This window comes from Chelonia mydas, chromosome 2 (genome assembly GCF_015237465.2).
Source record: "Chelonia mydas isolate rCheMyd1 chromosome 2, rCheMyd1.pri.v2, whole genome shotgun sequence".
Taxonomy (NCBI): Eukaryota; Metazoa; Chordata; order Testudines; family Cheloniidae; genus Chelonia; species Chelonia mydas.
The window spans coordinates 235,363,944-235,377,669 of NC_057850.1; the positions used below are offsets into that span (position 1 = coordinate 235,363,944).

At 49.7% G+C, this 13,726-nt stretch overlaps 1 protein-coding gene and 1 long non-coding RNA gene across 8 annotated transcripts in view; one reads left to right on the forward strand and one right to left on the reverse strand.

Moving 5' to 3' along the window:
* Window positions 1-1,555: 1,555 nt before the first annotated feature.
* FZD8 (frizzled class receptor 8) lies at window positions 1,556-13,044 on the reverse strand. Of its 6 annotated transcripts, none has more exons than XM_043541493.1 (2): window positions 12,986-13,044; window positions 1,556-5,960 (listed from the first exon to the last, which is right to left on the reverse strand). In XM_043541493.1, the coding sequence occupies exon 2, from the start codon at window positions 4,716-4,718 to the stop codon at window positions 2,709-2,711; it is 2,010 nt and encodes a 669-aa protein (XP_043397428.1). In that variant the 5' UTR covers window positions 4,719-5,960; window positions 12,986-13,044; the 3' UTR covers window positions 1,556-2,708. The 6 variants fall into 6 exon arrangements, with proteins under 6 accessions (XP_043397428.1, XP_037746927.1, XP_043397425.1 ...); XM_037890999.2 differs by having other exon boundaries at window positions 12,954-13,033; XM_043541490.1 differs by having other exon boundaries at window positions 1,556-6,230; window positions 12,954-13,032.
* Window positions 4,572-13,726, forward strand: part of LOC122464762 — an 85,574-nt gene continuing 76,419 nt past the window's right edge. The window contains exon 1 of one of the 2 annotated variants that reach the window (XR_006289104.1): window positions 4,572-4,703. This is a non-coding gene — a long non-coding RNA (uncharacterized LOC122464762). The remainder of the gene's footprint in view (window positions 4,704-13,726) is intronic. The other variant, XR_006289106.1, reaches the window with a different exon arrangement.

Here is a 13,726-nt window from a genome sequence, read left to right on the forward strand (position 1 = left end):
TTTTTTTCCTAAGTGCTAGGTAACACCCCATTCATTTTATATGTGGTGCACATGGTGTAGGAAGTATGTTTTTAAAACCACAGTCTGACTCACCTAAAGTAAAAGGCACGTCTGTAACAGTCTCGTTCAGCTTGTTATTGAAATAAAATATTATTCTAATACAGGCTTTGCTACAATGCTGCATAAATAGGACTAGCTAGAAGTCTTAAAGTGAGGTGTATTCCTTGTAAATATGAGCCACTTAAGTATTGTTTGTACACAGAGGCAACAGGGCCAGCCCTTTTGTGCACCCCCCTTCCCCTTTATGATTCAAGTAACACTATAAAACTGCAAAAAGAAAAGGAAGTACTTGTGGCACCTTAGAGACTAACAAATTTATTTGAGCATAAGCTTTTGTGAGCTACAGCTCACTTAAAGCTTATGCTCAAATAAATTTGTTGGTCTCTAAGGTGCCACAAGTACTCCTTTTCTTTTTTGAGAATATAGACTAACACAGCTGCTACTCTGTAAACTATAAAACTGGAAGTTCCTGTTTAGTAATGGGAACTCCTGAAGGGGACACCAAAATCAAGTCAAAACTCACTGGGACAAAGTTTTTCCCACCAATGATGATTGATGCCTATGTCATTAGTAGGGCAGCTGCCCATCTCTTATCTTGATTGACAGGCTAATAAGGGACCTGGAGCTACTTTTCATTGCTAACACACAACCTCACCAATTGCTTTTAAATTATTACTAATCTCTCAGAAAATAAGCAGAATGAATAAAAATATCTTTCTGGAGCAAAGAACTGTCTACTGCAGCTTTTACTTCTCATGGTCTACAGAATCCTAGTTCTGAAAACATACCAGGATTTAGTCATTAATTTCCCAGCAATAAAGGATTTTTTTTTTTTTAAAGAAAAACTTTTAGTTTATAATTTGCTTCAATTAGGAGTAAAAAAGAGAAGGGAGTTTTGTAGTGCAATTGTCCTGCAAAGGAAAATGCTTTAAATTGGGTAGATTATGTGAGCAGACCACCTGTAGGGCATTCATGCCTTTTTTCTATACTGCTCCATCCCATGCCTTGCTGCCTGCAGACTGGCTAACAATGCAGGGAAAAAGCTGTTTAAAAGGCTGTTCTCCCTTTTCCCTCTGCTGTTCACTAACTGTTACAAGTCTTCCTCTTTTTATTTTAAAAAAAGCCCCACATCTCTGTAATTGAAGAACTTTAAGGCTCCATGGTGGCCAATTCTGCAACAAGAGGAACCCAGCAGCAGGGAAAGAAACTTCAGACTATACATCATGTTTGGAGAAGAGAAAAGATCAAAGTTTTTCCAAACTCAAAAGAGACCAAGTTCCCTACAGATTAACCCTATTCATTTAGCTCCTCTTAAAGGAATGATGTTCTGAGCCACTGAGCAGACAGGTAAAAAGTTCAACAATTGCTAAAGCATTCTTCTGTTAATTCAACAGCCTTCTGCTCAAATAAATTAGCTTAGTCTTGACAGAAGAACAATACCTTTTCTTTTGAAATAGGACCATATTTGATATACAAAAAAGTTAAGTATGAAAGGTTAAGATGTTAACCTGTTAGTTTAATCTGTTAAGGAAAGACTAATCTAACAATTCTTAACTAACTGTTCTACTGTAAAACATGATCTATGGATTTGAAACATTAACCTTTACACGTTAGCAGTATGCAGCCCCTCTAAAGGCAGGTGCTTACAAAAGACAGACAATAGCTATGAAAGGTAGTGTGAGTGTTCACATTCCTAAAATAACATTCATTTTACAGGATACCATAACAAGGCATGTGGGAGATTACTGCCTCCTACAACTTTAGTTTACATACAAAGCATAGAGCAGCAAAGAATTATTGTAAGGCACCTCAGGTTTTAGGACATTCAACAAGTCAGTCTAAAAATTTGTTTTTCTTTAAAAAAAACCCTCACATTTTAACTTAGATAAGTAACTGCATTAAGGATTGCATTGTTAATATAGCTTATAGTGACATCTTTCAGTGACAGAGTTTACTAACAACATCTGGAATAAGCAGCGTAGGAGGAGGGGGAAGCTTGGAAAAATCATTTATCAAAAGTCATTTTATTGACAAAATAGAATACTCAAATATTTGCTCTTACAGGGGGAGCCTCTAAACTTTTTACAAAAAAAATTTACAGACTGTATAGCTTTGGATATATACATATCTTACATATTTGTACAAAGTAACAAATAATTATATAAATACATTGTTTACTGCAAAACCCGTATTTATTTTGGGTGTATAATTAAGACATGATTTGTGTGTGTGTTTAAGGCATTTGCCTGGTCATTAAGAATACCCAAAACCTGCAGTCCCATCAGGCCATCAACCTCCTCCGTTGGACTGGGTGTGGGGAGGACCCCTGCTGAAGGAAGATCTACTGCAAGTCCAGAGAGAGAATCCGAAGCTGCTTCTTGTCCTGCTCGCTGCAGAAACTGCTGAGCCTCCTCCACCCTTTTCTGTCAGCACAACAATAAGCTGACGCCTTGAAGTACATGCTCCCTGCATATGAATGGAGACGGGGAGGGAGGGGGCTGGTGCTTGGGGCCTCTGCCGGCTGAATTGTTCTGCACAAGCCGTGGCTAATGGGGACCATTAGGGGGTTCATCAATGGCACCAAACAGTGAGGGAGCATTTCATACAGGCCAGCGCCCCCCGCTCCCTACCACAAGCCTCTCCAGCTCTCACACTTGAGACAAGGGCATCTGCTTGGGGTAGGACAGCGAACTGGCGGTGCCCGATCTCCACGTTAAGCCAGTGCTGACATCGCTGTACATGGAGCCGCCGCCGCCGCCTCCTCCTCCTCCCCCCAGTCCCCCAGCCGCCGTCGCGGCAGCTACCTGCCCCCCACCCCCTGCCGCCGTGGGCCCGGCGCCTGCGGCTCCCTTGCTCGCCCAGCAGCAACGGGTGCAGAGGGCCCTCCAGGACTCCAGGGTCTTCCCGGACCAGACCCAGAAGCCGGAGGTGATGCCCACCACCAGGCACATGAAGTACTTGAGCATGAAGACGGCGTAGTCGGGGCGGCGGGCCTGGTCGGGCTGCTGGTCGCGGAGGCAGGGGCAGTTGTGCGTGGCCTCCCAGCGGGGCCGGTTGTGCTGCTCGTAGAAGAGGCAGGCCACCACGCTGGCGGCCGGCACGGTGTAGAGCACGGTGAAGAGCCCCAGGCGGATCATCAGCTTCTCCAGCTTGTGCGTCTTGGTGGGGCCGCCCTGCTGCTTGATCACGCTGCGGATGCGGAAGAGCGAGACGAAGCCGGCCAGCAGGAACATGGAGCCGATGGCCAGGTAGATGAGCAGCGGCGCCAGCACGAAGCCCCGCAGGTTCTCCAGGCTCTGGTTGCCCACGTAGCAGATGCCGGCCACGGGGTCGCCGTCCACGGAGCTGAGGGCCAGCACGGCGATGGACTTGACGCTGGGCAGCAGCCAGGCGGCCAGGTGGAAGTACTGCGCGTAGCCGGCGATGGCCTCGTTGCCCCACTTCATGCCGGCGGCCAGGAACCAGGTGAGGGAGAGGATGACCCACCAGATGGAGCTGGCCATGCCGAAGAAGTACACCAGCAGGAAGACCACGGTGCACAGCGCCGGGCCCGTGCTCTCGTAGCGCACGTGCTCGGCCCCCGCCAGCTCCGGCTGCAGCTCCGCCGCGCCCCCTGCCGCGCCCCGCCCGCCCGCAGCCCCCGCCGCGGCGCTCCCGCCGGCCCCCGCCGCTCCGGCCCCGGCTCCGCCGGCTCCTGCTCCGCCGCTGCACGCCACCTTCTCGTGCCCGGCCACCAGGCGCACCAGGTAGCCGAGCGAGACGAAGAGGTAGCAGGCGGCCAGGAAGATGATGGGCCGCTCCGGGTACTTGAACCGCTCCATGTCGATGAGGAAGGTGGAGACGGTGGCGAAGGTGGAGAGGAAGCAGAGCACGGACCACAGGCCGATCCAGAAGGCGGTGAAGGCGCGCTCGTCCGGGCTGAAGTAGGGGTTGTGGCAGGGCAGCGCGCAGTTGGCGATCTGCCCCGTCTTCACCCGGTTGTAGAGCGGGTGGCGCTCGCTGGACACCGACACCATGGGCGCCCGGCACTGGCAGCCCGGCTCGCAAGGGGGAGGCGGCCGGGGCTTGCGGGGGAGCTCGGCCGGGGGCGCAGCGGCCGCGGGGGGCCTTGCCGCGCCCCCCGCCTTCCCACCGCGGTGCGGGGGCTTGGCCGGGGGCGGCGCGGCGGTGGTGAGGTCGGTGCGGTTGTAGTCCATGCACAGCGTGTCCGGGTTGCCTTGCTCCGGCAGGCGGTCGCAGCGCATCCTGTCGGGCCAGGCGAAGCCGTACTGGCGCATGAGCGGGGCGCAGCCGGCCTTGGCCCGCTCGCAGACGCTGCGGCAGGGCGGCAGCGGCTTCTTATAGTCCTCCAGGCAGATGGGGGTGTACATGCTGCAGAGGAAGAAGCGCAGGTCGGCCGAGCACTGGATCTCCACCAGCGGCCAGAACTGGTGCACCTCCAGCCCCGCCTCGTCCTGCGTGTCGTGGTTGAACTGGTTGGGCATGTAGGTGTAGTTGTAGCCGATGCCTTTGCACAGGGGCACGGTGATCTCCTGGCACGACAGCTCCTTGGCCGAGGCGGCGGCGGCGGCAGCGGAGGAGGCGGCGGCGCTGGAGCGCTGCAGCAGGGAGAAGGCAGCGAGCAGCGAGGTGATTTCCAGCAGGTAACTCCGCTCCATGCTCGGGGAGAGGAGGCGGTCGCCCGGCAGCTCCGAGTCCGCTCTGCCCCCTAGTAGCGGAAGGCGCCGGGGGCACCGCAAAGGCCCGGAGGAATAGCCTCCCCCGGGGAGAGCAAGCGCCCCGCCGCCGGGGTGTATCGCCCTGCCGGCAGCCCCGCGTCCCGTCTCTGCCCGCCGCAGGCAGGGCGAACCCCCGGGCTCGCTGCTGCAGGTGCCAGGGAATGCACTGCCACCCTCCGCAGGGCTCGCCTGGCCGGGAAGGACACAGCCCCGGGGACGCCTCTTCTCGCCTGTCCGGGGCAGCGGGGAGCCCCGCGCACAGCCCCCGTCAGTGCCTCCTGCAGCGCTCCGGGTCCAGGGACCGGCGCGTAGAGCCCGCGGGGGGCGTGCGCGCTCAGTCCACTCGGGGGAGGCTTCGCAGCCGCTGTTTCATCTCCTGTCGGCTCGGGGGCTGCATCCGCTGCTCCAGCGGCCGCGGCGCTCCCGGCCGGGCGCCGCAACTTTCGCCTTCACTCCCTGCGGTGCCCAGCCAAGATGGCTGAGGGCTCCCTGAGCCACGGACCTGGCCCCCAGCAGCCGGCCCGAACCACCGGGGGAGGGGTCCCCGGTGCCCCTGCAGCCGCGCGAGCTTCCCCGAGCCCGCAGCAGCACGGTCCGGCCGCAGGCGCTGTAATCCCCCCGCGCCGCTGCGGAGCCACCTGGGTCTCGGCAGCCACAGCGCCCTTTGCACAACTTCTCGCTCTCGGGCCCCGGCAGCGCCAGGCCGGGCACCGCGTTCTCATGAATATTTATACCGAGCGCTGCCGGGCCCCGCCCCTCGCGCCCCAGCCACCTATCACGCGGGCTCCGGGCGGGGAGCAGGGAAGCCGGCCCGCAACCTCCCTTAAGGTGGAACGGACTCAGCGCTCTGCCCTCCGCACCTTGTTTGCGAAATCCGCTGTGCTCGTTCTCCCTCAGGATTTTCTAGGAGCGATGTCTGTTCCTTTAAGGTGCGGTTTATTAGCTGTAAATGTTTCCTGGCAGACAAGTAGTGATGAGAATTGCTTAAACAAGGAAGAGGAGACTCCCTTCTAGTTTGGGGGCATTTCTTTTCCTTTTCGTGGTATGGTTTCAGAGACCTCTGGCTACTGCTTTGCCTAGGAGTAAGAATAAGTTTTCATCTGTGTTTTAAAATCCTCTACTTATCAAAGCGTCAGGGTTCCTGAGAATGCATTCCCAGTGAGCGTCGATCTTCAGTGCTTTCTGCAAACAATGTAAAACATTGCAAGTATTCGTTTCTCTATCTGTATTAGAATATACTACAAAATATTAAGGCCAAATCCCAACCAGATGGGAGCTTGGACCTGCAGACAGTCCTGGGAATAGCCTCCACTGGCTGAAGTGGGAATACTGGTGGCAGAAAACCGTGCTCGGGTAGATGTAGCCTCCTGGTCTTACATATTTTGTTGGGGTTTTTAAAATCAGCGCTTCTCTAAAGCCACTGTACCTTTTAGGCTGCCATATACAATACATCTGTCAAAAAAAAAAGGGGGGGGGGCGGTAAGCTATTAATGATGTCAGCTACCACCAACCATATGTAGTAGATAAAGCATAAAACAAAATTTTAGTCTGAGAGATATATATAAAAAAAAAGTCAAAAATGCACTCAGAGAGAGCAATTCATTAAGCTGATATTTATATGGAATTTGAGTTACCCCAGTGAAACTGACAGCTGGTTAAATTTTGTGTGTCATTTTAGAGAGGCTGTGCTTCCTCACCAAGAGCTGCTTAAAATAGATACTGTTTACACTTGGTGGCAGGATCATATCGCCCTGCAATGGAAGTTTCAGTAGGAGCTTGGATTCTACGCAGTGGAACATAGATAAGTTCAAGTTTACCTAAGTCCCTTGCCGGGAGAGAGGGCAAGTTTACAGTGTTGTTGAGAATTGTTTTGCAACAGCACAGATAAGGATTAAGGGCAGCTGATGGAGCGCAGCTCCATATGCGGCACATGATTTAGTTATTCCTTAGACTGTCAGAGCCAATTCTGAATGAATACAATGTAGGCCTTGGGGACCACCTCTAAATCCCGACATAGTCTTTCAGTCATTACTGGTACCTGGGGGTCAAAGAGCATCAGTAGTTTATATAAATGCCTACGTTTGTGCCCCCAAATTGTTACCTCTTTAGGGGCCAGATCTTTGTATCAACTGTAAAGTAGAAGTCTCTGCTGAGTTCAGTGATGGGGGGGAGGAGAAGAGAAGATAGTGATATTAAGCAGAAATTCTTCTTAATAAGTGATGGCACAGTGTCACTCTTAATGTTTAAAGTTTAAAGTCTATTCATTTGACTGCTTGACATGGTGGTTGGCTATTTCTTGTAAAGTCTCCTTCTGCTGGATTAGTGATAACGCTGGTCTTAATCAGACCAGCTGGTGTTTTTTTTTTTGGGGGGGGGGGGGGGGTTGGGCGCATTGACAGAAACTTTTCAGAACATTGTTGATATAGGGTCATCTTCTTGCCCAGTTTTTACTCAGAGCAGTTGACCTCGGGGGGGGGAGAGAATATAGCCTGCCATGGATTTGTCACTGGACTGCTACCCACCTTCTAAATAATTGTTCCAAGTCTCATTTCAGGAAGGATCTGCCCACGAGACAAAGCGTAGTTACTTGGATGAACCTAAAGTGATGTGTAGTTGAGTGCAAGAATCCCGAAAGTGAGGGAGATTTAATGGCTCAGTGAAACACCTGGAAATATCCTTTCGAAAGGGGGAAAATAAAAAATGGATTAATTTTCAGTCTAAAAGCCACAGCATCTCCCTCTGAAAGGCAGATATTAAAATAAACGTGGTTTAAATAGTCGATTGGACAAATCTCTCCAACAGGTACTCAGTAGGGAGCAATATCTAGGCAAGGGGGTGAGTGTTTTATTAGTTAGTTCTATCTCCTGTTCCTCTTTTGATTCCAGTAGTTTCAGGGGTTCTGAACTAATCGCTCGCTTTCAAGTTGCACTTCTAGGATGTAGGTAAAACGAGACTGCAGTGGGGATTTCGGCTTCTTTATCTGCCACTTGTTAGTGCTTCAATTAACCCTTCCCCCCCACTTTCCAAACCACCTTAAACGAGAGAGGCTAGGGAGGCGGCGGGGAGGCCGGCAGCCTGGCAGGTTCATTTACGCTTGTTAGGACATCCCAGGGGGTTGTCTTACTCCTAGAATGGAGTGTTTATTTTTTAATTGATGTGCTGTTTCATTTAGCGCTTGTATGGAGCTCACGCTGGGGCTGTAATTACTGTAATCGCAGGAACAAGCGTTTCAGTGAGCCAGGAGGGTGGCAATGCGGTGGGATTTATTTTTGGTAGTGGCAAATTTTGTGACTTGTCAGGTTTCGAACCAGAAAAATCTAGTGTTAGGAAATTAAGTTGTTGGGGGAAGGAATGTAAATCTTCATCAGAAGCTGGCGGTCAAGCTATTAAATGAGAATTTGTAGGAAATTAAACACGTGGCACAAAACCAGAGCGAGTAGTTGTTATGCTGCTTCTGCTCACAGGCTCCTCTCCCTTCCTTTTTGATTTAAATGAATACATAGATTATCTAGTTGGAAGGAAATGGGTAGTAATGAGGCAATAAACAAGTTTCCTATGTAATCATTTCGGTAACTTGCCAAACACTCAAATTCTCCTTCCCTCGCCCTCCACCCAAGGGAAACCCGATAATTACAAGCAAAACATCGCAGATCCACATTTAAATACCACGCTTTACCATTTTGTGTTATAGCGATTTCAGGTCACAAAACTCCTCTTACAGGACTTTTCCTGTTTAGTTTTGAGTTTGACAAAACGTCTGCTAAAGGGTCTGAAATCTCCCCTTTCAGAAATGTTGATAATTTAAGCACAATCGTATAGACCCAGTAATGTTGAAAATACAAGGAAAGGAACTTTGAAAACTTTCCACCTTTGATAACTTCGTCCCTTAATCATTTGGAAAACCTCTTCCAGGTCACTCACAAGATCTAGATCTGATGATAATATTAGGAGATGTTGCTTTGGTGCCTACTTCAAAAAGTACCTCAATTAAAACTTTTTCTACAGGGTATAAAAATGGGGAAACCCAGTCCTAGAATCTGGTATGAATCTGTAAATTACCACTCTGACAGGAACACTACTGGTTGTTATAAAGTACCTTTTTACACCCTGCTTAGACACCGCACTGCCGAGACAACAGATGTGAAGTGACTGTTTCCAAAAGCAACAGATGCTGTAAAGTTTACATTGCTGTATTTCAGCCTGGAAACTCAGGAGATGTGTTGAATGCTACAGTTTAGAATTACTCTGTTAGAAATGCAGGGGGGGGGAGGGGAGAGGGGAAATCACAGAGTTTCTCAGTAGTAGGTGTGGCTTAAGTTTTACTGTCACTCAGTTAGGTTTCCTGCTTTTTTATATTTTGTGAAAAGAGATGTAACTCCACTACAAAGAGTCAGAAGCCATTCAATAACAGAATTCCGTACTGAAGTTTTCTAAGCAAAAGCAGCATAAACTTAGTCATAGAATAAGCTTGTAGCATGTTATAAATTCAGAACTTGATCATTCCTTTGGCTTATTAATGAAAGGTGCCTAAAGCCCCTGAAGTCTGTTTTGACAATCCCAGTTACTATCTCCCTGTAAAAAAAAAAAATAAAGAAATAAAGTGAGGATACTTGTGCAGTCAGCTGAAGAAAGGTTTGGATTGATTCAAAGCAATGAAAATAGGCTCAATCTGCATTTCTTGTGTACCTAATCCTTCCCCTAAAGACAATGGACATTTTGAGGTATACAAGGAATGCAGGATCAGGTTTTAACTGTGTGTGTTTTTTCCTCAGGAAAAAAAAGCAGCTGCTTTCTGAAAAATTACGCTTCACTATAATAAGGTAAATAACTTAGAGCAATTTCAGAACAGATGTCCAGTCATCAAATCATGCACAAGTATAAAGCCAGCAGATGAAGGCAAGGAACAGTTACAGATAGTATAATCTTTTGCAACAGTATTGATTAGCAAGTAGATGCCCATGCCCCAACTGTCACAGGTATTCCGTTACTTTAGGAAAGCAAATTCTTGATAGTTTGATGTGCCCAAGGATTTGACTAATTCTCAAGGGATTGTCTAATATTACCTCTAAAATGTCCATAAAGTAACTTATTAGACATAACCTTGTGCCCTGAATGTTACCGGATAGCAACCAAATAACCAAAGATACAGGCGTTTTAATATCACATCCTAGTAATTGTTTCCTGAATATTCTTTGAAGGGAAAAATCTCAACAGCCTCAACTGAAATAATCTTATCTTTAAAAGTGTATTTTGACTAATTCTCTATTAGCTGAGACACTTCCACGATATCCAGGAGGGCAGCAAGACGGTCTTTTAAATTCCTGTTTAATGTGCTGTACTGTACTTTATATGACATTTTCTACATTAGTGAGATCAGTTAATTGAAATGCATTTACAGCCACACACTCGCTTTGATAGGGAGGCCACAATCAATTTAGGATAGTTATCCCAAAATTTATAGGAATAAAGCCTCCACTGAAGTTCATAGACTAAGTTCAGAAGAGACCCTTATGATCATCTAGATTCTAGAGAGTGACCTCTTGCATAATAGTGGCCATAGAATTACATCCCATGATTCCTGCATCAAATCACTTACAGTTGAGCTAGAGACTCTTTTTGAAAAATATCCAGGTTTGATTAGAAGACTTCAAGTGATGGGTAATCTACCACTTCTGTAGGTAAACTGTTCAATACTTTTAAAAATATTCATCTTATTTCCAATCAACTTGTTTAGACTCAAGTTCCAGCTATTGGATCTTTTCATTTGTTCAGTCACTGTGTGCTGGCCTGGGTGCTGTCAACTCTGACAGCTTGCTCAGCCAGTGCACAAGGTAGTTAGCTAGCTGAAGGCCTCCCTCACTCTTCCCCCATAGGAGATCTCCCCATTTCCCCTACAGTGCCCCTCAGCTCCTGCTCTGCAGCTCCTCAAGCAATAATCTAGCTGTGGATTGCCAGTCCCTGCCCCCTTCATGACCTCTTCCAGTATTGTCATCTTCCTGTTGATTAGTATCTCAGTCGGAGGAGAAAACGTGTCCTGTGGGGGATACTGTTGGGGGAGGGAGGGCAGAAAGGGAGAGATTGCAGTCTGTTAGTGACTACTGCTTGCTGGCTGAGAAACAGCAAAGCAGGAACATGGGTCAGAAAGGATTACTTGACAATGACCCTGCAAGGGCAGGCGATGTACCACGTTGTGGTGGTGGAGGAGAGTGGTTGCCGAAGAGGGCACTCTGTTGGCAGACTAACGAGTTTTGCCAGTTGAAGCTGTCCTCTGACAGTTGGCAGATGTCCCACCTGGATTGTGCAAGCTTTACACTGTTTTAGGATGGGTAGCGTGGGCTACTCAAGACTCAACTGGTAAATCAATCAATTGCTATACGTTGTCAAGGGCTGGGGTCTGTTAATAGCAAATACTTATCTTGCTGGTCTTCTCAGTTCCTTTGGGCCTCACTTACAGGGGAATATCCTTAACATTTACTAATTGCACAGCTCTATTGGTGGGGGTACTAATGTAGGCAGGCCACTGGCAATAGTTGCCATTAATTATGATGATTTGACCTGCTTTGGGCAGGATTAGTTGACATGGTGGCTAAAATGACAACATCTGCTGTACACTATAATTCATATCTGCTACCAGTGCAGAAGAGTCTAGTGCAGACACAACCTTGAGAGGCTAGTTGACAGTTTATACAAATGAAGTGTAATGCTCTAATAGGCTGCAAATGTTAACCCGACACCCCACACTGGAACCCATACTAGGTATCATTGAAAAGTTACAACCCATAGTCAAGGGAGACGCCATCCTGAAAGACATCTTTCCTGAACTCCCTCTTCTGGCCTTCAAACCACCTCCCTAGCTCCCCAAACTCAGAGTCAGAAGCAAGGTCCCCATAGACCAGGGTGGGCAAACTATGGCCCGTGGGCCATGTTTGGCCTGTCAGGCCTTTTAATCCAGCCCTTGAGCTTCTGCCGGGAAGTGGGGTCAGAGGCTTCCCAGCTGGAGCGCCAGAGCAGGGCGAGCGGGGTCAGGGGCTTACCATGCAGCTCCCTGAAGCAGCAGCAGGTCTCCACTCCAGCTCCTACATGTAGGGGCAGCCGGGGGCTCTCCGCCTGCTGCCCCTGCCCCAAGTGCTACCCCCCGCAGCTCCCATTGGCTGGGAACCACAGCCAATAGGAGCTGCAGGGGTGGTGCCTGCTAGACAGGGCAGCGCACAGAGCCCCCTAGCTGCACCTCCACATAGGAGCTGGAGAAGGGACATGCCGCTGCTTCCAGGAGCAGCTTGAGGTAAATGCTGCCTGGAGCCTGCACCCCTCCCTCCCCCCATTGCCCCAACCCCAATCCCCTTCCCACCCTCTAAACTGCTTGGTCCCAGCCCAGAATACACTCCTCAGCTCCACCCCAGAGCCCACACCCTCAGCCAGAGCCCTCACCCCAACCTCCAATTTTGTGAGCATTCATGGCCCGCCATACAATTTTATGCCCAGCTGTGGCCCTCAGGCCAAAAAGTTTGCCCACCCCTGCCATAGGCCATTAGACACCAACCCAAAGTGGCACCAGGCACTACCAGAACAACAGATGCAAAACCTGAAGACATATCTCCGTTTCTGTGATGACAAACACCCCCTGCAACACACTTTTCAAGTTCCCTGGGCCCTACACAGGTCTATCACAACATGTGCTGTAGCTCAGGGGGTTTCAATCTTATTCTTTCTGAGGTCCCATCCTCCCCCCAACATGCTATATGGAGCAAGGCAAAGACTCACCAGTGCGGCACCTCCTGCTGGTCATCTTGGGAATTAACTCTTCCCCAGCTTTGGAGCATCTTCTGCTGGCCAGTCTCTTGCCTGCTACTAGCCCTGTGTCCCTCCTGGACCCCAGTGCCTTTTACCTTGGGGGTTCTGCCTCAACAGTGCCCCCTCATTCTGGGTCTCCCTTCCCAGGGAAACCCCCAATCCTCTAAACCCACCTTGCCTTAGTAGCTACTGCCAATCATCATCTAGCCCCCACTCACTGGGGCAAACTGCAGTATAATGGTCACTCATCATTAGCAAGGGGTTAGGACCTGCTGCCTTTGCCTATTCCCAGGCTGTGTCTCTGCAGCCCCAGTACCTCTGTAGGCCTTCACCAAGGCTTGTAACCTGGGGTTTTACCAGGCTGGAGTTCCCCAGCTCCCTTACCCTATTCCCCATCGCTGCTCCAGTTCACATACCTTCCTCTCAGGCAGCTAGCCCTTCTCCCTCTAGAGCTGGAGAGAGACTCCCTCAGCTCCTGGCCCACAGTCCTCTTATCAGGGCCAGCTGGACCCTAATTGAGCTGGCCACAGCTGTGGCTGTTTCCCCAATCAGCCTAGCTTGGCTGCTTTTAACCCCTGTTCTCCAGGAGTGGGGCAGTTGCCCCTCTACACTATAAAAACTCCACAGCCCACCTGTGCCATGATTACTTTTCTGCAATAAAAGCCAAGGCCAGCATTATGGGGTAGCAAGCAGGTCAATTGCCTAGGGTCACATATCACTGGGGCCCCATGAAGCTAATTTGTTCAGGCTTTAGCTTCAGTCCCGGTTGGTGGGGCCCCGGGTTTCAGCCTTGCATGGTGGGGCTTCAGCTTTCTGCCCCCAGCCCCAGTGAGTCTAATACTAGCCCTGCTTGATGGCCCCCTGGGGGCCCTGATTCCTGGTTGAGAATTGCTGGTGTAGCTCATCCAGTGCACTACATGCCTGGGTGACTCGCTGAGGTGAGTCAGGGACTGGAGGTGGCACTCCCTCCCTGAGCCCCACCAGCCCAAGTGGCTGCCTCGCTTGCCCTGGTTACAGCCCTGAATGAGACAATTGCTGTGCTATTGAATGAACTCGTACAGGAAAATGATAAGAGACACACACCATCACCTATGGGTGAACACTCTGTCACAAAGGGATCATTCTATATGTGCCCTCTCAGGGTATGTCTTCACTAC

Bases quoted from the DNA above. Each gene is read 5' to 3' on its own strand.
- FZD8 (XM_043541493.1), bottom strand. From the start codon at position 4,718: ATGGAGCGGAGTTACCTGCTGGAAATCACCTCGCTGCTCGCTGCCTTC.